Genomic DNA, 22,340 nt, shown 5'->3' with positions numbered 1-22,340 from the left:
CAGGTTTAAAACAAGCCAAAGGAAGTATTGCACAGTATTTTCTGCGGTTTTTTTTACCAGACAAACTGGGTGGGGTTGCGACTTCTTTGGAGGATAGGGACATAATTCAAAATGACCTTAGCAAGTTAGAGAAATGGTCAGAGGTAAACAGGATGAGGTTTAATAAAGAGAAATGCAAAGTGCTCCACGTAGGAAGGAACAATCAGTTCCATACATACAAGATGGGAAGCGACTGTCTAGGAAGGAGCATGGCGGAAAGGGATCTAGGGGTCAGAGTGGACCACAAGTTGAATATGAGTCAACAGTGTGACGCTGTTGCAAAAAAAGCAAATATGATTCTAGGTTGTATCAACAGGTGTGTTGTAAGCAAAACTCGTGAAGTCATTCTGCCGCTCTACTCTGCACTAGTTAGGCCTCAGCTGGAGTACTGTGTCCAGTTCTGGGCGCCACATTTCAAGAAAGATGTGGAGAAATTGGAAAGGGTGCAGAGAAGAGCGACAAGAATGATTAAAGGTCTAGAGAACATGACCTATGAAGCCAGGCTTCATGAACTGGGCTTGTTTAGTTTGGAAAAAAGAAGATTAAGGGGGGACATGATAGCGGTTTTCAAATATCTAAAAGGGTGTCACAAGGAGGAAGGAGAAAATTTGTTCCTCTTGGTTTCTGAGGACAGGACAAGGAGTAATGGGCTTAAACTGCAGCAAGGGAGGTTTAGATTGGACATTAGGAAAAAATTCCTAACTGTCAGGGTGGTCAAATATTGGAATAAATTGCCAAGGGAGGTGGTGGAATCTCCCTCTCTGGAGATATTTAAGAACAGGTTAGATAGACATCTGTCAGGGATGGTGTAGACGGAGCTTGGTCCTGCCTTGAGGGCGGGGGGCTGGACTCGATGACCTCTTGAGGTCCCTTCCAGTCCTATTATTCTATGATTCTATGATTCTATGAATTAACGGACTGTTTGGGCGAAAACGGGACTCCTGGCAGCCCTACACCCCTGCCTTAGTCAGACCTCAGCTGTCACCAGGAAGCAGGCAAGAAAGGGAGGGGAAGTCTGAGATTAGAGGCCAGAGTATCATCTGCCATCTTCAAAAGCGACGAGGAGTCCTGTGGCACCTTATAGACTAACTGAAGTGTAGGAGCATAAGCTTTCGTGGGCAAAGACCCACTTCGTCAGATGCATCTGACGAAGTGGGTCTTTGCCCACGAAAGCTTATGCTCCTACACTTCAGTTAGTCTATAAGGTGCCACAGGACTCCTCGTCGCTTTTGCAGATTCAGACTAACACGGCTACCCCTCTGATACTATCTGCCATCTTGGTATTCTGGCTTGTGTGAAAACATAATGGGCTACATCTACACTGGCATGATTTTCCGAACATGCTTTTAACGGAAAAGTTTTCCGTTAAAAGCATTTTCGGAAAAGCACGTCTAGATTGGCAGGATGCTTTTCCGCAAAAGCACTTTTTGCGGAAAAGCGTCCGTGGTCAATCTAGATGCGGTTTTCCGCAAAAAAGCCCTGATTTTCGCTGATGGAAGGCTGGTACGGACATTTTTCCCTTGCTGCGTCTGGTGGGGCTGGAGAAAGTGGGGAGTGCACGAATTTAAAGGTGCAATGACTTTTTTTTTTGCTCAACCAACTTTTCTCCTCGCCATGTTTGGGATTTTTTTGTGAAAGTATCTGGCAACCCTACAGGGGTGGGCAATAATTTTTGATGAGGGTCACTCCAAAATTTTGGAAAGTGCTCGAGGGCCGCACTTTTCTATGGAGGGGGAGCCGGGGTCTGGGAGGGAGGTGGGGCACAGGAGGGAGCTTGGGGTAAGGGACTGGGGTGCAGGAGAGGGCATGGAGTCTGAGAGGGAGTTTGGGGGAAGGAAGGAATTTGCAGTAAACAACGCTTCATCTTCTGCCCCCTACCCTCAGTGCGGAGAGACAGATAGAGCAGCCAGCTGCTCAAAGCACTGGGTCTGCTTCCTGTCCAGTGAGATGGGACAGGGGCCAGACTGTCCGGCCCCTGGGTCATATCTTGCCCACCCCTGGGACTAAGGCAAACCACAAATACTATTCCCTGCAGTCCTTCGTTCTTTGCCAGACAGAACGCCTTGCACACGAAGATCTCCTCGTGCTCTGACTGTGCTTGGCCAGTGTTTTTCAACCTTTTTTTTTTTTATAAAAAAAAAAGAAAAAGAGAAGTATCTCCAGTACCTACAGTTTTCAGACACTCACATTTTTTTCTACCATTGCAACACATTTGTTTAAACAACTTAATTGTACCCGGGCAGGCGATGAAACTTTTGGGTGTAAAAAGTACAAAAATAATAAAGCGCTGTAAAACTTACAACAAAAATTCGGTTTTCTCCAAATTTCAGTTGTGTTGACGTACCCCACCCCAGACTTCTCTCGTACCACTGGCTGAGAAACACTGTGCTAGGCAGCATTACCACCCCCACAGGCTAAACTAAAGAGAAAGAGAGACAATGCACCAGAAACGTGAGAGGCAGTGACAGATAGAAGCAAAATTTTCCCAGGGAGATTAAGCTCTCCTCCAGCTCTGTTGGCCTCTGGAAGGGATGGGTGGGGTTAGGGGATGGGTTGAAGGGTTTTTTCTATAGGCTGAACTCAGTTGAGAATAGCCACTTTTTTTCCTCTCCAGAAAAGACATAAAGGGAAAAAGAAACAAAGCTTTGTGACGGCTGCCACAAGGATTATCAGCACAAGGGAGCAATGATTCTACGTGTCCCTGCTTGAGACCTGCCATTCAGGGTTTCGCTTGTTGAGGATTTAAGATGTGGTTTGTTTGGGGACAACTCCTTCAGGAGTCTAAGCACACCAAAGGCATGAATCTGTGGAGATTGGGCTACCGATGGAACCCACAAGACCACTTCCTGGTGACGTGCAGCTGGCCGGAGTGAACCAATGCCTAGTTCGTTCTAAAATGTCCACCATCACACGGCGCTATGGTGATTTACAGCAAGTAGCATGCTTCCCTAATGGGGCGCTGAACACTGGCCGATCCCACCAATTTCTCCTGGGTTGTGTCTAGACTGGCCAGTTTTCCCGGAAAATCTGCCGCTTTTCTGGAAAAACTTGCCAGCTGTCTACACAGGCCGCTTGAATTTCTGCAAAAGCACTGACTTCCTACTGTGAGCAATCAGTGTTTTCTTGTTTTCCGCAAAAAAGCCCCGATCGTGAAAATGGCGATCGGGGCTTTTTGGTGGAAAAGCGCGTCTAGATTGGCACGGATGCTTTTCCGCAAAAAGTGTTCTTGCGGTAAAGCGTCCGTGCCAATCTAGATGCTCTGTTCCGAAAATGCTTTTAACGGAAAACTTTTCCGTTTAAAGCATATCTGGAAAATCATGCCAATCTAGACACAGCCCTGGAGTTTTGGGGGCTCGGCAGTTCTGAGAATCAGACCGCCAGCCCGTCACACATCCTGAGCACATCTCAAATATCTCCTGGTGGCCAACTGGTCACTCTCTCCCCTTGGCGGCAACTCAGTAATGAAGTATTAGGGCCATTCCCGTTTTACCGGCGGGGAAACCAACAGCCACATTGGAATTGTGCATCTATGAGCCATCGCGTCCAGTCATGTGTCAGTGACGGTAGATTGGACCAGCAATTTGGAAAATAATTAAGTGACTTGCCCAAGGCCACCAGGAAGTTAGCTGATTTTGGGGAACAAGCCCCAAATCAGCCTGTGCTACTCTAGTTCCGTTGACCATGATGGAAACACTTGATCCAAGTTTGACAGCTGGCAGTGTAAATTATGAATGAACTCCATGATAAAGGGACGCTGCCAGGGAGACAGAGTTCTGCACAATTAACTGAAAATAGCTACCCAGGTGACTGTTTATGGGTCAGCAGTGAGTGTTGTTTATCCATGTTCCCCTGCCAGGCCAGCAACACAACGGTAATGCCTGGCTCGGCTTCGTCTGAACTGGACAATGAAACCGATAAATGCAGATAACATCCCAGCTGGGTGGAGAACGGACAGCCAACAGCCTCAACAGCGCATGGTCAATTGGATTATTCCAGAATCCAGTTCAGAAGCGCCAGGCAAGAAATCTCTTTCCATCTGGTTTCTGTTTTGAAAGGATCCATTGACATTAAAAAAAAAGTAGGGGGAAAAGCACCCCCACTGAACCCTGTCATAGAATCCCAGGGCGGCAAGAGACCTCAAGAGGTCATCGAGTCAAGCCCCCTGCCCAAAGCAGGACCAATTTGTCGTACCACCAAAGAGTGGATCTCGTTTGGTCATGGCATGCTAGAGATGGGAGGCAGAAAAGACCTTCTGCTCCTACTTCGACAGAAATCAAAAGCTCTGAATTCCCGCTCTTGATGTATTCACGTTTTAAGGAGACCCTTCTTGCCTGTTTCCCACGTGCTTGGTTTTCAACAAGGGGCGACTTCAGAAAGGCACCGTTTGGCCTGTCCCCTTCTGAGACCCAATTTCACATTCTGTTTCAATAGTAGCCACATTTTTTCCTTCTTAATACTTCCACATTTTAACCCGGATCCGTTTTTGTCTCATCAGCCTTATTTTCACTGTAACTACAATGGTATTTCTGGGGTCGTCTGGGATGAGCAGGCCCGGGTAGCACAGGAATGCACCTGCCAGCATGAGAACTGCTCAGACTCCCTGAGCTCTCATCTGGAAATTGCCCTGGGGCCCGGTGATTCAGAAGGCCCCGGGATCCCAACTGCTGCCACTACTACAGCGGCAGCAGCGGTGACCAGAGCCCTGGGCCCTTTAACTCTCCGCTGGAGTGGTGGGCAGTATGCTCTGGGCAGCTCTGCGGTCTGCTGGGGAGGAGCTTTGGTGAATCGTTTTCCAGAGGGTGCGGAGAGCTGTCTGCCTCAGCTAGGGATGCCAGATGGTTTAACCAAAAATATGGAACAACCCCCCCCTCAAAGAAACACTGTTGAGAAAAAATTGGGGGGAGACCAAAGTTATTGAGGGGGGAAAAAAAGGACCCCGACAGTTATTAAGCAACCCCCCCCCAAAAATGCAGAAAAAACAGCGTGGCCCCTTTAAGGCCTTTGGGGCTTTTTTTGCCGGTGGCCATCTTGTTTTCTTCCTCGGTTCCAGAAGACAGCTTCCCTGCAGAACCAAGTAAGCAGGGGGGAGGGGGAAGGGGGAGTCCGGTGGAGCTGGGGAGTGCTGGGAGAGTCCCGGGGGCTGGGTTGGGGGGGCAGGGGCGGGGCCCGGTTGCTGAGTGTGTGTAGGTTGCCAGGTGTCTGGTATTTTTGCCTCCTGGCAGGGAAAAAAATCAGAAAATACGGGACATTTTATGCATCCGGTATTTTCTGATTATTTTTACCGGACAGGAGGCGAAAATACCGGACTATCTGTGTCAATACCGGACACCTGATAACACTAGCTTCAGCCCCACCCCTTCTACCTGAGGCCCCGCCCTTTCCAACTGAGCCCCCGCCCCTTCTGAGAACATGATGTCGGGCCTGCCTCTACCTCGCCCACCAGTCTAGCAATCCTGCCAGCCCCGCAGGCTCTCGTGCACCATGTAGCACCTCAAGGCTACCCTTTTATTCTCAAAATAGCCTCCTCCACACAGGGAGACTTTGCACAAGGCGATGGTGTCCCCCGCACGGGGTGGTCTTGCACCTATGGTGAGCTTACCCTGTGGAGACAGCGCCATTTTGAGAACATGATGGTATATCCCTCTTGTAGCAAAAGCACCATGACACCGTTCCAGAGCATCCCAGCCCCTTGCAATACTCCGGCTCGAGGGGTGGACCCCGGCACAGCCCTCGGGACACCTCACTTTGCGAACCACTGGACTAGACAATCTCATTAATTTCCTCCTTTAGGAGCATTATTGCACTTGGAAAGCAAACCACTTACCAGTTCCTTCCTGAGCCAATTCAAAGCTTCCTCCAGGCTTTCAAAGCCGCTCACTTTCCCTGAAGTAAGCGTCACCTTCTCCGGAGAAGAACTCCCTTTGAGGTGCACCGGCACCTTTCTTAAAGGGGCGGTTTCTTCTGCAGCCTTTGTTTGGGCTTTAACCTCTGCCTCCTCAGAGGGCTTGGAGCTCTTCCACGTTTGATCCTCAAGTTTGGCCTTCCACTCCAAGTAGGAAGGGCGCCTGGTCTCCAGCCTCAGTTTCTCCGTCAGGGCCTTCAGTCTTCTCAGGTGGTCATCCGGGGCTGCGGCATTCTCCGCGGTGGCCTCGCCGCTGCCCACCGCCTCTTCTATCTGGATTCTGGGCAAAGACATCCTCCTCTGGAGTCAAAGGTCATCGAGGTTGGGTGTCACGTTCGGGGCAACCGCAAAGCTCAAGGACTCCTTCTGCGGAGATCAGCTTCCCATGCACAAAACCAAGTTCTGGTGAGCTGGCCAGCCACATCGGCTGCTCCTCTGCTGTGGTGTCACTGTAATCACAGAAAGCACCTAAAAACAAAGAAGAATCGTTTTAGCTGCGGGGGCGGCGGGGGGGGGGGGGGGGGGGCGCTGAGTGACAGCTTCCCCTGAAATCTGGTTGGCGTGCTGCATGCGAAAGCACTTTCTAAACCACCGTGCAAAGCTGGGTTTAGGTTCCTTCCCTGCAAATTTCTCCCTGGGTGCTTGGGCAAGAACCAACAAGCTCTAACTTTTAGAGAAATCTTTGCCACAACATTCTCTCCATCTTCAGGCTTCAGGGCACAATGAGGTCAGGAGGAAAGCATAGCCTCGCCCCCCTCTCTACTGATAACTAGATGCCTTCTGGAAGTTTGCCCCCTCCCTCCGACGCATCCAGCATTGGCCGCAAGTGAAGTGAGACTTTTTCTCAAACAGGCTCATGGATTCTGAGTTAAGAATTCAATAAGGGGCGGGGAAAAGTGGAGTTAACTTTTTTTCCCCCCCAGCCCAATTTTGCAGACCTAAAAGTTTCTGATACAAAGGATTAGGCCTGTTCAGGCAGCCAGATTTTTGGTCCCAAGCCATAATATTCGGCTGTAGCTCCTAATTTCGGAGGATCGGGGGTGGAGGGGCGCTATCCTGTTGTAGATAAAAGGGGTGATTGTGATATAAATACCCAGAGTGGGGTTCAAACTTTAAGCCACTGTTCCCTGCTCAAGAGAGATTCAAATTAGGGATGTAATAGTGTAGCCGATTAACCGATAAACAAAAGCTTAAAGGTTAATGCTATAGATTACACGCATTTCCCTCCCCTGCCCAACCAGTACATTTTTTTGCAGGCTGGACAGCAGCCAGGCTCTCTCCTGATTCGTGCCGGGTCCGGGACCTACCCCCGCTGTGGTTCTGCATATACTGTGTATTAGGAGCTGGGTAGGCAGGCAGCCTGGCTCAGTTCCGGCTTACACTGGGTCTGGGAGCTCAGACCTCCCTGGACAGGGGCTGCTGCCACCCCGCACTGCTGCTTCTTTATCCGAGGCAGCAGCACTGGGTGACAAGCAGCTGGTCACGGACCAGCTCCCGCCTGGCATCCCGTGCTACTGCCGGTCCCGCCCCCGGGGACTATAGAATAGTCGAGTAACCGATCAGGTTTCATGAGGTTACTCGACTATTCAATTAACCGATATTTACCATCCCTAATTCAAATGCCACCCAGTGGATTAGCAAAGCGCCCACCGAGAGGTTTTTTTGTTTCTACTGGTGGTGCACATTTGCACCCGTCTCGGCGCACATACACATTTATTCTGCACATGGATGGAAAAGACTAGAGGGAACATTAATTTAGCCCCCCCAAATCTGTCCAAAGTTCAGGAGTGGTGACACACACACAGAGCAATATGGATATTCAAAAACAGAACAAGTCCTAAACCCCGACTGAAACCAAACGCTCCACTGCAGGGGTGGACTGGCCCGTGGGCTGTTGTATCCACCTGTGACGGGCCGTGTTGCCCTGCACTCCGAGCGGCTCTGCGTCCACGCACGGAGCCTGACCCACCACTTGTGCTGCGTGCCGGACGTGACACAGGGAAAGGAGGTGGGGCTTGAGGGGCACGCAGAGGTGACGTCATAGGGAGGACCGTTCCCAGGTCTATTTTGATTGCCAGTCCGCTTCTGCTGGACTGCGCCCCTTTCTCCCTCTGAGGAGAAGCAGAGAGCGCAAAAAACACACGAGAGGTGTTAATCGTGTTCTTAATGCCCGTCCGCAAGGTGCTGAAATGCCATGGTGATGGGAGAAACACAAGAGCGTCTGTAGAACAGAACACTATTGGGATGAAACCTTTAAACTTTGCAATTTCACATGTATCCCCTCTATTCGCACACCTCTTCTTCTGAGACTAATCTCGCAACACGGCGACTTTCATGTGAGGCTATCGGCATGTTTTACAGACGTCGCTGTTCTGAGGGAGGCAAATCATTAGTCCATTGAGGTGGAAGTGGGTTAAAATGTGGGGTTTATTCTCACTGACTCCCTGTGGCTACATCTACATGGCAACGCTATTTCAGGATACCGGACTATCCCAAAATAGCTAGCCTGCATCTTCACAGAAATCCATTATTTTGGGCTCACTATTCCGACCTCCTTCCACGAGGAGTAAGAGATGTTTGGAAGAGCAGGACGTTTCGGAAGAGTGGGTGTAGACAGCCCCAAGTTACGAAATACGCTATTTCGAAATATGATACACAATTTGCGTAGCTCAAATTGCATGTCTTATTTCAAACTATGGTGTGGTGTAGATGTAGCCTGTGTAACAGGGCTGGATCATTTCCCCTCCCTGTCGCTCAGCATACCCATCTGTAAAATGGACATAAACGAAGCCCACCTGTGACACCTAAGCATTATTGTTACATTCATTTGGCAGCAGCGTGAGGGTTGGCCCAGATACGTTAACTGACTTTCTCAAGGTCCTATGCTAACTTTGGGGCTGAGCTAGGAATAGCTCCAAAGCAAAACACAAAACAAAAATACATACTGCTAGTTATTATCTGGTACCGTGCCCAGAAAGAACTGCCTGTGGGTATCCAGCCTTCGAGCTGAATACATGAAATGTTGAAATCGGAGTGATTCAGTAATTCTTCCTGCTCTTCCCACCCACCAGGGCCCCTATAATTTGGAAATTAAGACGATAATTACTCCTCGCAAATCTTTTCAAGGAAGATTCAATTTAAAATAAACACCAGCCGGCGGCAAGGTTTGCCCCACTGTTGTGTGTAGGCAGGGAAACCGTCTGGGAGGCTGCTAATACACACACAGACAATCTGTGGGTGGGAAGCTATTCACGCTGCCCGTGAGTTCCTGCTCCCCAAATAAAGCGGAGCTTTCTTGGGAGCAGGCTGAGGCCAAAAAGCTAGAGTGGATTCAAGGTAGCTTCTCTCTGGGGCTAGACTGGCCATCTGGTGGACATGGCCGAGGTTGGCTGTTAGGAATCACACATTGCTGAGGAGAGATGAGCTCACGGTTAAAGCTCATCTAGGTGATCTAGGTTCAAAATTGCCTGCTCATCCATAGAATTTCTGTGTGACAGCCACTTGTTCTCTCTGGTCCAGAACTTCAAAGGTATCTAAAACTCTTGCCCTTCATTGTGAACACCTCTGCCATGAAGCGCTTATGCAATCTAAATAGACAAGGCAGACAAAAGAATCCAGACAGCACCGAGCACACAGGGTGCAGGCCCAAGTGTCATGTGGTTCGATTTTTAGATACAAGAGGAGCCAGTCAAACACCTCAAATAAACTCCTGTCTGACAATCGTAAGGGCAATAGCATAGGAACTGCGTGTGATTTATAGAAATAAGTACATGTATATTCATAGCCCTAAAATCGAGTATCTTGTGTATTAGAACATAAGAACGGCCGTACTAGGTCAGACCAAAGGTCCATCTAGCCCAGTAGCCTGTCTGCCGACAGTGACCAACACCAGGTGCCCCAGAGAGGGTGGACCGAAGACAATGATCAAGCGATTTGTCTCCTGCCATCCCTCTCCAGCCTCTGACAAACAGAGGCCAAGGACACCATTTTATCCCCTGGCTAATAGCCTTTTATGGACCTAACCTCCATGAAATTATCTAGCTTCTCTTTAAACTCTGTTATAGTCCTAGCCTTCACAGCCTCCTCTGGCAAGGAGTTCCACAGGTTGACTACACGCTGTGTGAAGAAGAACTTTCTTTTATTAGTTTTAAACCTGCTCCCCATTAATTTCCTTTGGTGTCCTCTAGTTCTTCTATTTAGGGAACTAATAAATAACTTTTCTTTATCTGCCCTCTCCACACCACTCATGATTTTATAGACCTCTATCATATCCCCCCTCAGTCTCCTCTTTTCTAAACTGAAAAGTCCCAGTCTCTTTAACCTCTCCTCATATGGGACCCGTTCCAAACCCCTAATCATTTTAGTTGCCCTTTTCTGAACCCTTTCCAAGGCCAAAATATCTTTTTTGAGGTGAGGAGACCACATCTGTACACAGTATTCAAGATGTGGGCGTCCCATAGTTTTATACAGGGGCAGTAAGATATTGTCCTAGGTATAAGTGTTATTATAGACTGCATCCCTTTTTCGTAAAAGGGATGCAAATTAGACACATCGCAATTGCAAATGAAGCGGGGATTTAAATCCCCCCCGCTTCATTTGCATAAAAATGGCTGCCGCTTTTTTCCAGCTCGGAGCTTTGCATGAGATCATCAGTGCTTTTGCGGAAATTCAAGCGGCCAGTGTAGACAGCGGCTGCTTTTCCGGAAAAAGTGGCCAGTCTAGACACAGCCATAGTGTCTGTGCTAACTATCCTGTGTATTGGAATAGATCCGGGTAACTTTGCATTGCTTTCCTCTACTATTCTGTGCACAATATGGTTAAAAAGAGTTTATTTGAGGTATTTTACTGGCTCCTCTCGTATCTAAAAATCGAATCACACGACACTTGGCCTTCACCCTGTGTGCTTGGTGCTGTCTGGATTCTTTTGTCTGCCTTGTCTATTTAGATTGCATAAGCACTTCATGGCAGGGATTGTCTCTCTCTAGGGCTACCTCTACGCTGCATCCCTCTTGCGCAAAAGCCTATGTAAATGAAGCGCGGATTAGCATATTGCCACGCTTCATTGGCATAATTAATTAGGGGCTGTTTTTGCGCAAGAGGCTTTTGTGCAAGCGCCGTTCTTCCTCATTTTTTCAGGAAGAACAGCTCTTGCACAAGAGGGTGTTTTTGTGCAAAAAGGAGCCGTGTAGATGGCTCCTTTTTGCGGAAAAGCCCTCTTGCCCAAAAACAGCCCCGAATTAATTATGCCAGTGACGCGTGGCAATATGCTAATCCACACTTCATTTGCATGGGCTTTTGCGCAAGAGGGATGCAGTGTAGACGTAGACTAGGTGTGTACGTGGCTAGTACAACAGGCGCCTGAAATGAATGATCTAGGATCAGGCCCTTACCGCCAGACAAAACCGATCACTGAAATTCCCCAGTGGGAAATGACAATTTCTCTCGCTGTCACACGCTCTGTGGTTCAGCCAGCGGATTGGATTTTTCTCTGCATTTGAAAGACAAACAAAGGCTAGTGCGACCTTTGGGCCAACTGCTGCTCTTGCCCGAGGTGCAAAGAGGCGATTTTCACTGTGAAACCTCCCAGGTGTGCTGTTGCAAAATGTGCCAACCGACTTTTTTTTTCCTGACAGCAAAGTGTAGTATCCCTCCCGCCCATTCCAAATCCAGAGCCGACAACAGGGATGTCATCCCAGCTTTCCCCTGGGTCATCGCCAGGGGTCAGAGAGCTGGGGCGGAAATGGGTTTGAGAGTTATAGGCAAGCGGAAAAGAGCGTGATATTATTGAGAAAAGAGTAAACGATACAACCAAATTGGACCTTTGTGAAACCAATAACTATAGCAGCTGCAGTAAAAGCAGCTAGGATAACAGTATTCGGGTGCAGAGCTACACTGCAACCTTAGCTCGACATAAGCTATGCGATTTGAGCTATGCAAATTAGTCTGAGCTAATTTTGAAATAGCTTATTTTGAAACATCCCTTAACCCTCGTAGAACGATCGGTTACAGGGACGTCAAAATAGCGAGCCTATTTAGAATCTATTTCAAAATAACGGGCTGGTTTAAAAGATGGGGAATAGCTATTTCGGGGTCCCTCTGGTATCCCAAAATAGCACCGCTGTCTAGACGCACCCTTCAAGTGCTTTTGATGCTCATAAAATAGAACCCTAGAACTGAAAGGGACCTGCAGAGGTCACCAAATCCAGTCCCCTGCCTCCACGGCAGGACCAAGCACTACCGCAGAGCTAGAGCACATAAAATCTACGAGGCTGGGCCCCCCTGGCTCTGGTGTGTGGGGGGAATGCAAGGGAGTGTCTTTCTCCTTCTCAGTCGGGGGGCAGGCACATCAGTGAGGGGTTTTTTTTGTTTGTTTCTCACTTGTGTGCGACCCCTAACTGATTTTTCTGTGGGTCAGTGGCCCCCAACCCAAAAAATGTTCCCCACCCCTGATCCAGATCATCCCATAGATGTTTACAGGTGGGGTAAGTAAGGACGGAGGTACGGCATGTAGCCAGTCAGAGTACAAAGATCCCCAGCTTGAGAACCTCTGCCTCACATCTAGAAAGGCAGAACAGCCAGGCGGCATGAAAAGGCTGAGGCCCATCGACCTAGCCAGACTGGAGCTGCTTCTTGTTTTGGATAGAGTTTAACAACGGAGGTTGCAGAACTGGGAGGCATTGCTTGCTGAACTGTTCTTGCGAGTCAGGCCTTGGTAGTCTGCAAGTGGAATCGAACCTGGGACCGCTGGAGCTTAGTGTACGAGCCTCTATGGCATGAGCTAAAAGTCAGCTGGCTCTCAGCTAAGACTGTAGGGCAGATGTGTTATTCTCTCTGTAGGGGTATGTCTACCCTGAGGTGCTATTTCGGGATACTAGAAGTATCCCAAAATAGCTATTTAGCATCTTGACAGCGATCCAGTTATTTCGATATACAACGAGCGTGCAATTCCGATGGCCCTGTAAAACCTCATTCCACGAGGAGTAAGGGACATTTTGGAGTAGCGGGTTATTTTGAAATTTGGTGCTGTGTAGACAGCGCCAACTGAGGAAATAAGCTATTCCGAAATGTACTCGAAATGAGCTACGCAATTTGCATAGCTCAAATTGAATGGCTGAGTTCATAGAATCATAGAATACTAGGACTGGAAGGGACCTCGAGAGGTCATCGAGTCCAGTCCCCTGCCCTCATGGCAGGACCAAATACTGTCTAGACCATCCCTGATAGACATTTATCTAACCTGCTCTTAAATATCTCCAGAGATGGGGATTCCACAACCTCCCTGGGCAATTTATTCCAGTGTTTAACCACCCTGACAATTAGGAACTTTTTCCTAATGTCCAACCTAAACCTCCCTTGCTGCAGTTTAAGCCCATTGCTTCTTGTTCTATCCTCAGACGCCAAGATGAACAAGTTTTCTCCCTCCTCCTTATGACACCCTTTGAGATACCTGAAAACGGCTCTCACGTCCCCCCTCAGTCTTCTCTTTTCTAAACTAAACAAGCCCAATTCTTTCAGCCTTCCCTCATAGCTCATGTTCTCTAGACCTTTCATCATTCTTGTTGCTCTTCTCTGGACCCTCTCCAATTTCTCCACATCTTTCTTGAAATGCGGTGCCCAGAACTGAACACAATACTCGAACGAAGAGGGCAGCATAGATGCACCCAAAGTGGCCTTGGTGTCACTAGATGAACCAGCGCATCACATCTTGGAGGTGCGGGGCTTACACCAACACTTCCGTCTCCTCTGGCCATGATCTTGCCAGGCTGTTGGGTTTACAAGGAAATATCTGGTCTCTCCACAAAAGCACAGGGCGAAGAAATGTCAGGGAACAGGCCTAGAATATCACAGGCTTAGAAGGGCTCCAAGCGCATGGGTGTTCCATGCTGATAGCTCTCAAGGCCGGTATCAAGGGACATCCATGTAACTCCTGCTAAGGCGGTGGAGGGGGTATCTGCCCACCTTCACGCTGTGCTGGGTATGGCTATGTCTAGACTGCAGGCTTCTTTCAGAAGAACCTTTTTTCAGAAGAGATATTCTGAAAAAAGTCTTCCGAGAGAGTGTCCACACACCAAAGCGCATGAAAAAAGCAATCTGCTTTTTCAAAAGATAGCGTCCACACTGAATGGACACTCTCTTGCATGTAAGCTGTGATTACTATGGATGGAGCGGCCACCAGGGCACCTTTGCTTTTTCCTCTTTCCTCTTCTTGCGAAAGAACTCCCTCTTCCCCATCCACACACGCCTTTTCGCAAAAGAGCTCTTTCAGAAAAAGGCTTCTTCCTCGTAGAAAGAGGATTATCAATGGAGGAAAAACCCCTCTGTTCGGTCCATTGGCTTTCAGAAGAATGCGATTGCAGTGTGGACGTAACTCAGCTTTTGTCAGAAAAGCGACCGTTTTGTCGTGAGACATAGTGTAGACATAGCCTATGCTGAGTTCCTCTCTCTCCATGGATGACCCAGGCCTTCTGGGTGTGGCTCTCTGTCCCCATCTAATGGTAGCTAGGCCAATTAACAACTGGTGAGCATACTCCAGCTTTGGCCAAGTTAACTTAGACATCAGTGCCCATGCGTTAAAACTCAGAGGGCCTGCTTTTGATCCCTGCTGCTGGCAATTCCAACCAGGAGATCAACGTTATGCATGTATGACCAGTGGAGGAACTGGGGAGGGGGTGGGGGGGAACGACACCCTGCTGTGCCTCATAATTTCCTGCCCTCCGAAGAGTCACATTGTGCCCAAAGAGCAGCACACGGACTATCCATAGTGACTCCAAGATCTCTCTCTTGAGTGGTTATTGCTAAATGAATCCCCATCATTTTGTATGTCTAGTTGGGATGATTTTTTCCAATGTGCATTACTTTGCATTTATCAACATGAAAATTCCTTTCCCATTTTGTTGCCTCACCACCGGGGCGTGGCAGGTTTTGGACAGAAAGCTGTTTTGCTGAACATTTTCCGGCTAGTTCTGATTTCGGCTTTTCAAGTCTCACTGCAGAGCCTCAGGCCTGCGTCTGCTCTGCACCTGGCAGAATTGATCCTTAAAGGGAACCATTTTCTATCCCTTCTGAGCCTTAGCTTTGCATTAAACAGCATAAGGATTCAGCTCCTACCAAAGAAAGGGGGAAGAAATTGCTTCACGCTCTCTAGGGTGGACTAGAGCAAGGGGAGCTGCTGATTGCTGCTGTCATGGGTGGATCTGCACCTGCAGGAGAAGGAATGGCTGGACAATCTGCAGTGAGTTTGCTGTGGGGCTGGCCGAGAGGGGAGGAGATCTTCAACATTGCCATAGAGACTGGAATTCAGCAGGCGGGAAACTCCACTCTCCCTGTGTCTATTACGAGCTTTTTCCCTGCGTTCACACGCCAGGCAGTGCGTAGTGGAGCCGCACACAGGTGTGCGGCGAGGATGGCACACACTGAAGATGGCACCGAGATGGAACAATGGCACACGCTTGTGGTTGGTTTGGAATCGGGGATGGGATTTGGAGACTCTCCACTTAGGAAGGAACAATCAGTTCCATACATACAAGATGGGAAGCGACTGTCTAGGACGGAGCATGGCGGAAAGGGATCTAGGGGTCATAGTGGACCACAAGTTGAATATGAGTCAACAGTGTGATGCTGTTGCAAAAAAAGCAAATATGATTCTAGGTTGTATCAACAGGTGTGTTGTAAGCAAAATTCATGAAGTCATTCTGCTGCTCTACTCTGCACTAGTTAGGCCTCAGCTGGAGTACTGTGTCCAGTTCTGGGCGCCACATTTCAAGAGAGATGTGGAGAAATTGGAAAGGGTACAGAGAAGAGCGACAACAATGATTAAAGGTCTAGAGAACATGACCTATGAAGCCAGGCTTCATGAACTGGGCTTGTTTAGTTTGGAAAAAAGAAGATTAAGGGGGGACATGATAGAGGTTTTCAAATATCTAAAAGGGTGTCACAAGGAGGAAGGCGAAAATTTGTTCCTCTTGGTTTCTGAGGACAGGACAAGGAGTAATGGGCTTAAAGTGCAGCAGGGGAGGTTTAGATTGGACATTAGGAAAAAATTCCTAACTGTCAAGGTGGTCAAATATTGGAATAAATTGCCAAGGGAGGTGGTGGAATCTCCCTCTCTGGAGATATTTAAGAACAGGTTAGATAGACATCTGTCAGGGATGGTGTAGACGGAGCTTGGTCCTGCCTTGAGGGCGGGGGGCTGGACTCGATGACCTCTCGAGGTCCCTTCCAGTCCTATGATTCTATGATTCTGTGTTGATTCCACAGGTGGTCGGCGAACGGGGCAATCCGTGGAGGAAGATTTCATTCTGCACAAGGAAGGGAGATCAGACTTTGGTCCCTTGCACAGATCTGTTTCCGTGCGTGGGCACCCCAAAACTTGCCGGGCCCAAGAGCAGGTGGATACATAAGTCCTTGCAAAACAGATGTGAGAGACTGAAAAGCCATCTTAGGTCATCTGCCCATCCGCAGGAATCTGTGGAAGATTGCTCTCCTTGTACTACAATACAGCATGTGAATATCTGATCTATTCCTGTCTTGCTAGCCATGCAGCTCCATTTCCTGAACGTCCGCCGACATCCCAGAATGACCTTCGCTCTCGCAAGCCAACATGGGGGGGGGGGGGGGGAGGAGGGAGGAAAATGGTTTTCCAAGCTAGTGTCTCTCTGGGCCTGATCCAAAGTCCATTCGTGCCTTTGGGCATTTCCCCACTGACCTCAGTATGTGCTGGATCAGGCCCTTCGGACCTAGGTATGTAATGAATACAGTGCAGTATAAGTATGTGCAGTCAGTTCAAGGACTGTCTGGGATGAGTTTCATACGGTGGCATTATTCATGGGCAGCGAAGCTGTGACTGGATTATGCAGGCCACTGCACGGCAAACGAGGGAAGACTGAAAGAATTGGGCTTGTTTAATTTCAAAAAGAGAAGACCTAACAGGGGACGTGATAGCAGCTTTCATCTCCCTAAAAGGGTGTCATAAGGAGGAGGGAGAAAAATCGTTCTCCTTGGCCTCTGAGGACAGGACAAGAAGCAATGGGCTTAAACTGCAGCAAGGGAGGTTTAGGTTGGACATTAGGAAAAACTTCCTGCCTGTCAGGGGCTGTGTCTACACAGGCATCCCTTCCGGAAAAGGGATGCTAATGTAGCACATCGGAATAGCAAAATCCGCGGGGGATTTAAATATCCCCCGCGGAATTTGCATTAACATGGCTGCCGCTTTTTTCCGGCTTGGAGATAAACCGGAGAAAAGCGCCAGTCTAGACGTGATTCTCCGGAAAATAAGCCCTTTTCCGGAGGATCTCTTATTCCTACTTTGAAGTCTCACTCTTATTCCTACTTTGAAGTAGGAATAAAAGATCCTCCGGAAAAGGGTTTATTTTCCGGAGAATCACGTCTAGGCTGGTGCTTTTCTCCGGCTTATCTCCAAGCCGGAAAAAAGCGGCAGCCATGTTAATGCAAATTCCTCGGAGGATATTTAAATCCCCCGCGGATTTTGCTATTCCGATGTGCTACGTTAGCATCCCTTTTCCGGAAGGGAGGCCAGTGTAGACACAGTAGGGTGTTTAAACACTGGAATAAGTTGCCTGGGGAGGTTGTGGAATCTCCATCCCTGGAGATATTTAAGAGGAGGTTGGACAGACACCTGTCAGGGATGATCTAGATGGTTCTGGGTCCTGCCATGGGGTAGGGGACTGGACTTTATCTCTCGAGAGCCCTTCCAGTTCTAGTGTTCTCTGATTCTATAAACCTGTATAACTAGGAGCACTGCTCATCCCCATGTATTTCCCTCCCACACCCCCACGCTCTTGGGCTATGTCTACATTACAGCAGCAGGCAGGGTCTAAACAGCAGAGCATACAGTGGGAATGCCTTGGAGGCTGGCTCGCTAGCAGCACATTCTCGGTCTACAGCGCTGTTTTGAGCAGTGTCATGTCCTGCCGGCTCCCTGCTGCCTCCCTACACAGTGCAGCTGGACACAATCTGCTTTTCACTGCGGTGTGTAGTGGGGCCAACAGACTTCAGGGCAAGGAGGGGCAACTCCACCCTGTCAGAAGGGAATGGCCTCAGGCAAAAGGGGAGGGGCCTCAGGCAGAAGGGGCGGGGCATTTGGAGGAAGGGGCAGGCCTTGAGTGGAAGAGGCGGGGCCTTGAGTAGAAGGGGCGGGGCTGAGGGTAGTCAACTCTTAACGCCGCCCACACCGCGGCGTGCTCCCCCCTAGGCCTCACAGCCATGCGGAGTGGCCCTCCGGTGGCAATTCAAAAGAGCTCCGGCTGCCACAGAGCACAACAGTGATACCCAGGAGCTCTGGGCCTCTTTGCGGGGCATTTTCCCCTTTTGCCCCCCTCTGTTGGCAGGCCTGGCTCCACTCTCCAGATAGGCCAGGCTACAGACAGTCGGGCTGCTTCTGAACACGTTTCTGTAAGGAACAACTGTGCTCAAGGCCAGACCACTCCGGGAATGTTTTAGAGAGTTTAAAGTTTGTTTTACTGGGACCAGCCATTGAAACCCTCCACCCATACTGGCTAAGGCCCCAGAGAGCATCTCCTCTGCTGGTGTAGACTGGCATCGCTCCCCCATGAGAGGGTCTATGCAAGGCAGAGGGGGAAGTATCCAAGCTCCCTCTTCCACTTGAGGCCCGCCCCTTCTGCTTGAGGCCACGCCCCCTTCCGCCTTAGGCCCCACCCCTTCCACTTGATGCCACGCCCCCTTCCGCCTTAGGCCCCACCCCTTCCACTTGAGGCCCGCCCCTTCTGCTTGAGGCCACGCTCCTTCCGCTTTAGGCCCCACCTCTTCCACTTGAGGCCCACCCCTTCCACTTGAGGCCTGCCCCTTCCGCTTGAGGCCCCTCCCCTTGCGCTTTAGGCCCCACCCCTTCCACTTGAGGCCCGCCCCTTCTTCTTGAGGCCCCGCCCCTTCCGCTTTAGGCCCCACCCCTTCCACTTGAGGCCCGCCCCTTCTGCTTGAGGCCCTGCCCCTTCCGCTTGAGGCCCGCCCCTTCTGCTTGAGGCCCCTCCCCCTTCCGCTTTAGGCCCCACCCCTTCCACTTGAGGCCCGCCCCTTCTGCTTGAGGCCCCGCCCCTTCCACTTTAGGCCCCACCCCTTCCACTTGAGGCCCACCCCTTCCACTTGAGGCCCGCCCCTTCTGCTTGAGGCCCCGCCCCCTTCCGCTTTAGGCCCAACCCCTTCCACTTGAGGCCCGCCCCGTCCGCTTGAGGCCCCGCCCCCTTCCGCTTTAGGCCCAACCCCTTCCACTTGAGGCCCACCCCTTCCACTTGAGGCCCTGCCCCTTCTGCTTGAGGCCCCTCCCCCTTCCACTTTAGGCCCCACCCCTTCCAGTTGAGGCCCTGCCCTTCCGGTGAAGCCCGGGGCCACTTCGAAAATTTCTGAAGTGGCCCCCTGTCACATTACTGGATTTTAAGGGGAGCAGCTAGATCATTGCTGCGCCCCAAGGGGGTGTTTGCCCCAAAATCTGTACAAAGGGGGCCGTGTGAGGTGTCAGATGAAAGTTTTTCCTTCTTTTATTAATAAACCTTTAGATTTTAGATGCTAAAGGATTGGCCCAGCGTGCTCTTGTGGGTAAGATCCAGAGTGTAAATTGACCGGGTGGCTGGTTTCTTAGGAGCGGAAGAGCCCGTTCGGGGTGGGTGAGATTGGGTTCTGTGACCCCTCACCTGTGTGTTAGGCCTGGGGCTGATTGGGGCACAGGGAGAGCTGGGGTGTCTGAGGGGTTTTGCTTGTGAGGCTTCCTGCTGGCCAGATTGGGGTGACTGATTTGTGGCCTATTTGGGAAGGGCCTCTAGTCAGGGGCTGTAAGGAGCCCTGGTTCTGAGCAATTTGCCCTGAGCGGACGCCCTCAGCGGTGGCCAGACCCGGCCTGGTCCGTCACACCCCTGGCAAAAAATGATTGCCCACCCCTGCCCTTGCACCACGGGGCCCTGGGTGTGCACCTGGAGCCATCATTGTAATACGGCTGGGTCTGCCACTAATACAATGGCCTATGGACACACCTACTGGCTGCGGGTGCTAAGTGGCACAGCAGTGAAACAGTTAACGCTGAATCGTCCCCCACAGCCCCACCACTGTTCATGCTACATGGGACTAAAACCTGATGGGGCCATCCCGCCTGCCAGCGCCGGCCACTGGTCGCTCTGGACTCATCCCGGCTTCCCTATGGCAGCCCCCGCAGGGCTTGGGTTGAGGGGGGGCCCTGTGCATTCCAGCGAGGGAGGGGCCGATGCACAGGCACATGGAGCCCACGGATCGGGCCCTAACTCTGGGCGGCAGGCGCTGCCGGGCGAGTCGGAAGAGCTGAGCTTCCCCCCGCCTCTGGGCGCTGTCCTGAGGCCATGCCTCCTGGCTCCTTCCTGGGTGGCTGCTCTCAACCAATCATGGGTGTCTCCTTCCCAAACCGCCAGCCAGGCCCCGCCCACACTCCGCCCCCAGAATGCCTGCTGTAGGCGCACTGGGGGCGGAGAGTTGCTGCCCCCCCCCACGCCCGCTTTTCCTGTGTTCCTGGCTGGGGAGATGGGCTGCGTGCCCATCCTGTGCTGGGTGGGGGAGGCTTGCAGTCCGGCCTCCCCATGGGGCAGGGAGGTGGCTTGGCTCCCCTGGGGGCGGAGTCTCGGCAGAAGGGGCGGGATTGGGGGTGGGGTTGGGGGCTTGCATTTCCCGCGTTTCTCAAATTGTGGGTCCTGACCCCCCCGGGGGGTCGCGAGCAACTTAGAGGGGGGTCGCGGTTCCACAAAGTTTGAGAACCCCTGCGTTAACCGGTTAACCGATGAAGCGAGATCCCACTTCTGGTTCCCTTCCCTGGGGCTGCTGCTGAACCCCCCACCCCGCTCTTGGGGCTGCCAACGTGAGATGACCAGACCCCTGTGCACGGGGACTAGGAGGCTGGTTCCTGACCCCTGTAGGGCTGGAGCATGCTTCCATCTGCAGCAGGCCGTAGACTGGGGGGTACTGGTTAACTGGTATCTGGTGAGCAGCACCCGATTCCAGTGAACCGGTTACCCATTCACATCCTCAGTGTGGACCTGAAGGCTGGATTGGCAGAAGATCTCAGATCCCATCTGGCCATAGACTAAGCAGCCAAATGGCCCCGGTAGCCCAGCCCAGTGGGCGGGGATCCCTTCTGAACACACGAGCATCGCTAGGGGCCGGGCACTTTGCAAACCTGACCCTGGTTTCACTGCCTAACTCGGAGCCAAGCTCTTCGGAAAATTGGCCCCGTTCTGAGAACAGCACCCTTGGGCATGTTGGCTCCCAGGGCTCCACTGTGGCCTTGCCCGTCTGCAGGGGCTCCCCTCCTGGGGCCCAGCTTGCCAAAGAGGCTAAGGGCACTTGGGCAGGTTCCTGATGGAAGATGTTTCCTTCCCTGCCTCTCCACTGGCTGCTCCACTCCAGAACCAGCTGCACTTCACTGGAGCCGTGTGAACCCAGTGCACAGGGATCCTGCTGCGGGAAAGTTGGCAAAACTCCTTTTGACTCTTAAGGAGGGGCAGTGAAAAATGCCCCCTCTCCCAGGAGCTGGGGGGAGAGAGTTAACTCTTGACACACAGGAGGGAACTTAGCAGGCTGAGCGATTTCTCCTAGACGTAAGAACCTAAGAATGGCCGTACTGGGTCAGACCAAAGGTCCATCTGCCGACAGTGGCCAGCACCAGGTGCCCCAGAGAGGGTGGACCGAAGACAATGATCAAGCGATTTGTCTCCTGCCATCCTTCTCCAGCCTCCAAACAGAGGCCAGGGACACCAATTTTATCCCCTGGCTAATAGCCTTTTATGGCCCTAACCTCCATGAGATTATCTAGACGTTCCCGATCGTATGAGCCACTCAGTGCCCACGCCAGCCACGGAAGTTTCTCGCTGCCGCTTGCCAGGTGGGGCTTCAATTTCTTTTTCAAACAAGCTCACTGTAGGAGGGACAGTATCTACTCCCATAGTTCTTGCTCCCTGCGCTCTGTCTCATCCGGTTACAGGCTGCGCCTCCGCGGGTGACCCAAGTGCTAATCCTACAAACACTGGGCTGATTCATTTCTTCACCAGGCCGTCCCTGGCTTTATCAATTGATGGATGGTTGCTGAAAGATTCCCTGACAGCTAATTGCCCCCAGAAGATTCCAGCTCTACCGATCGGGGCCAGGCTTTTGGGTACCTGGACTCCGTTTCTCTGCTTATGTCTTAAAAACACTGGGGGATGAGGGTTTATACTGCCCGAAAAGGATCACAGGACAAGCGATAACACGTATGAACCCTAAGTCTCGCTTGAGCAGGGAGATGAGAAACATTAGTTCTTTTCTGATGCCATCCAACACGACATTCGTTTCAGTAGCATCCTTTTTCAAAGACGCAGCTCGCTGGCATCTACGGCCGGCCGAACCCGGCACATTTCTGCCCACGACCGGAGTC

At 50.9% G+C, this 22,340-nt stretch overlaps 1 protein-coding gene across 3 annotated transcripts in view; it reads right to left on the bottom strand.

Annotated features, from left to right (window-relative positions):
* The window catches only part of FAM167A (family with sequence similarity 167 member A), a 30,446-nt gene that overhangs the window by 5,030 nt on the left and 3,076 nt on the right, over positions 1–22,340 (bottom strand). Inside the window, exons 1-2 of one of the 3 annotated variants that reach the window (XM_075923242.1) lie at positions 6,610–6,730; positions 5,864–6,409 (exon numbers count right to left, since the gene is read on the bottom strand). In XM_075923242.1, coding sequence (XP_075779357.1) covers positions 5,864–6,235 — 372 coding nt within the window. In that variant the 5' untranslated portion in view covers positions 6,236–6,409; positions 6,610–6,730. Of the gene's footprint in view, positions 1–5,863; positions 6,462–6,609; positions 6,731–22,340 lie in introns of those variants that run through there. The other 2 variants (XM_075923240.1, XM_075923241.1) reach the window with 2 other exon arrangements.

Source organism: Pelodiscus sinensis, chromosome 3 (assembly GCF_049634645.1).
Source record: "Pelodiscus sinensis isolate JC-2024 chromosome 3, ASM4963464v1, whole genome shotgun sequence".
NCBI classification, from domain to species: Eukaryota; Metazoa; Chordata; order Testudines; family Trionychidae; genus Pelodiscus; species Pelodiscus sinensis.
The sequence above is the reverse complement of the archived record's forward strand: the minus strand, read 5'-3'. Positions and strand labels throughout refer to the sequence as shown.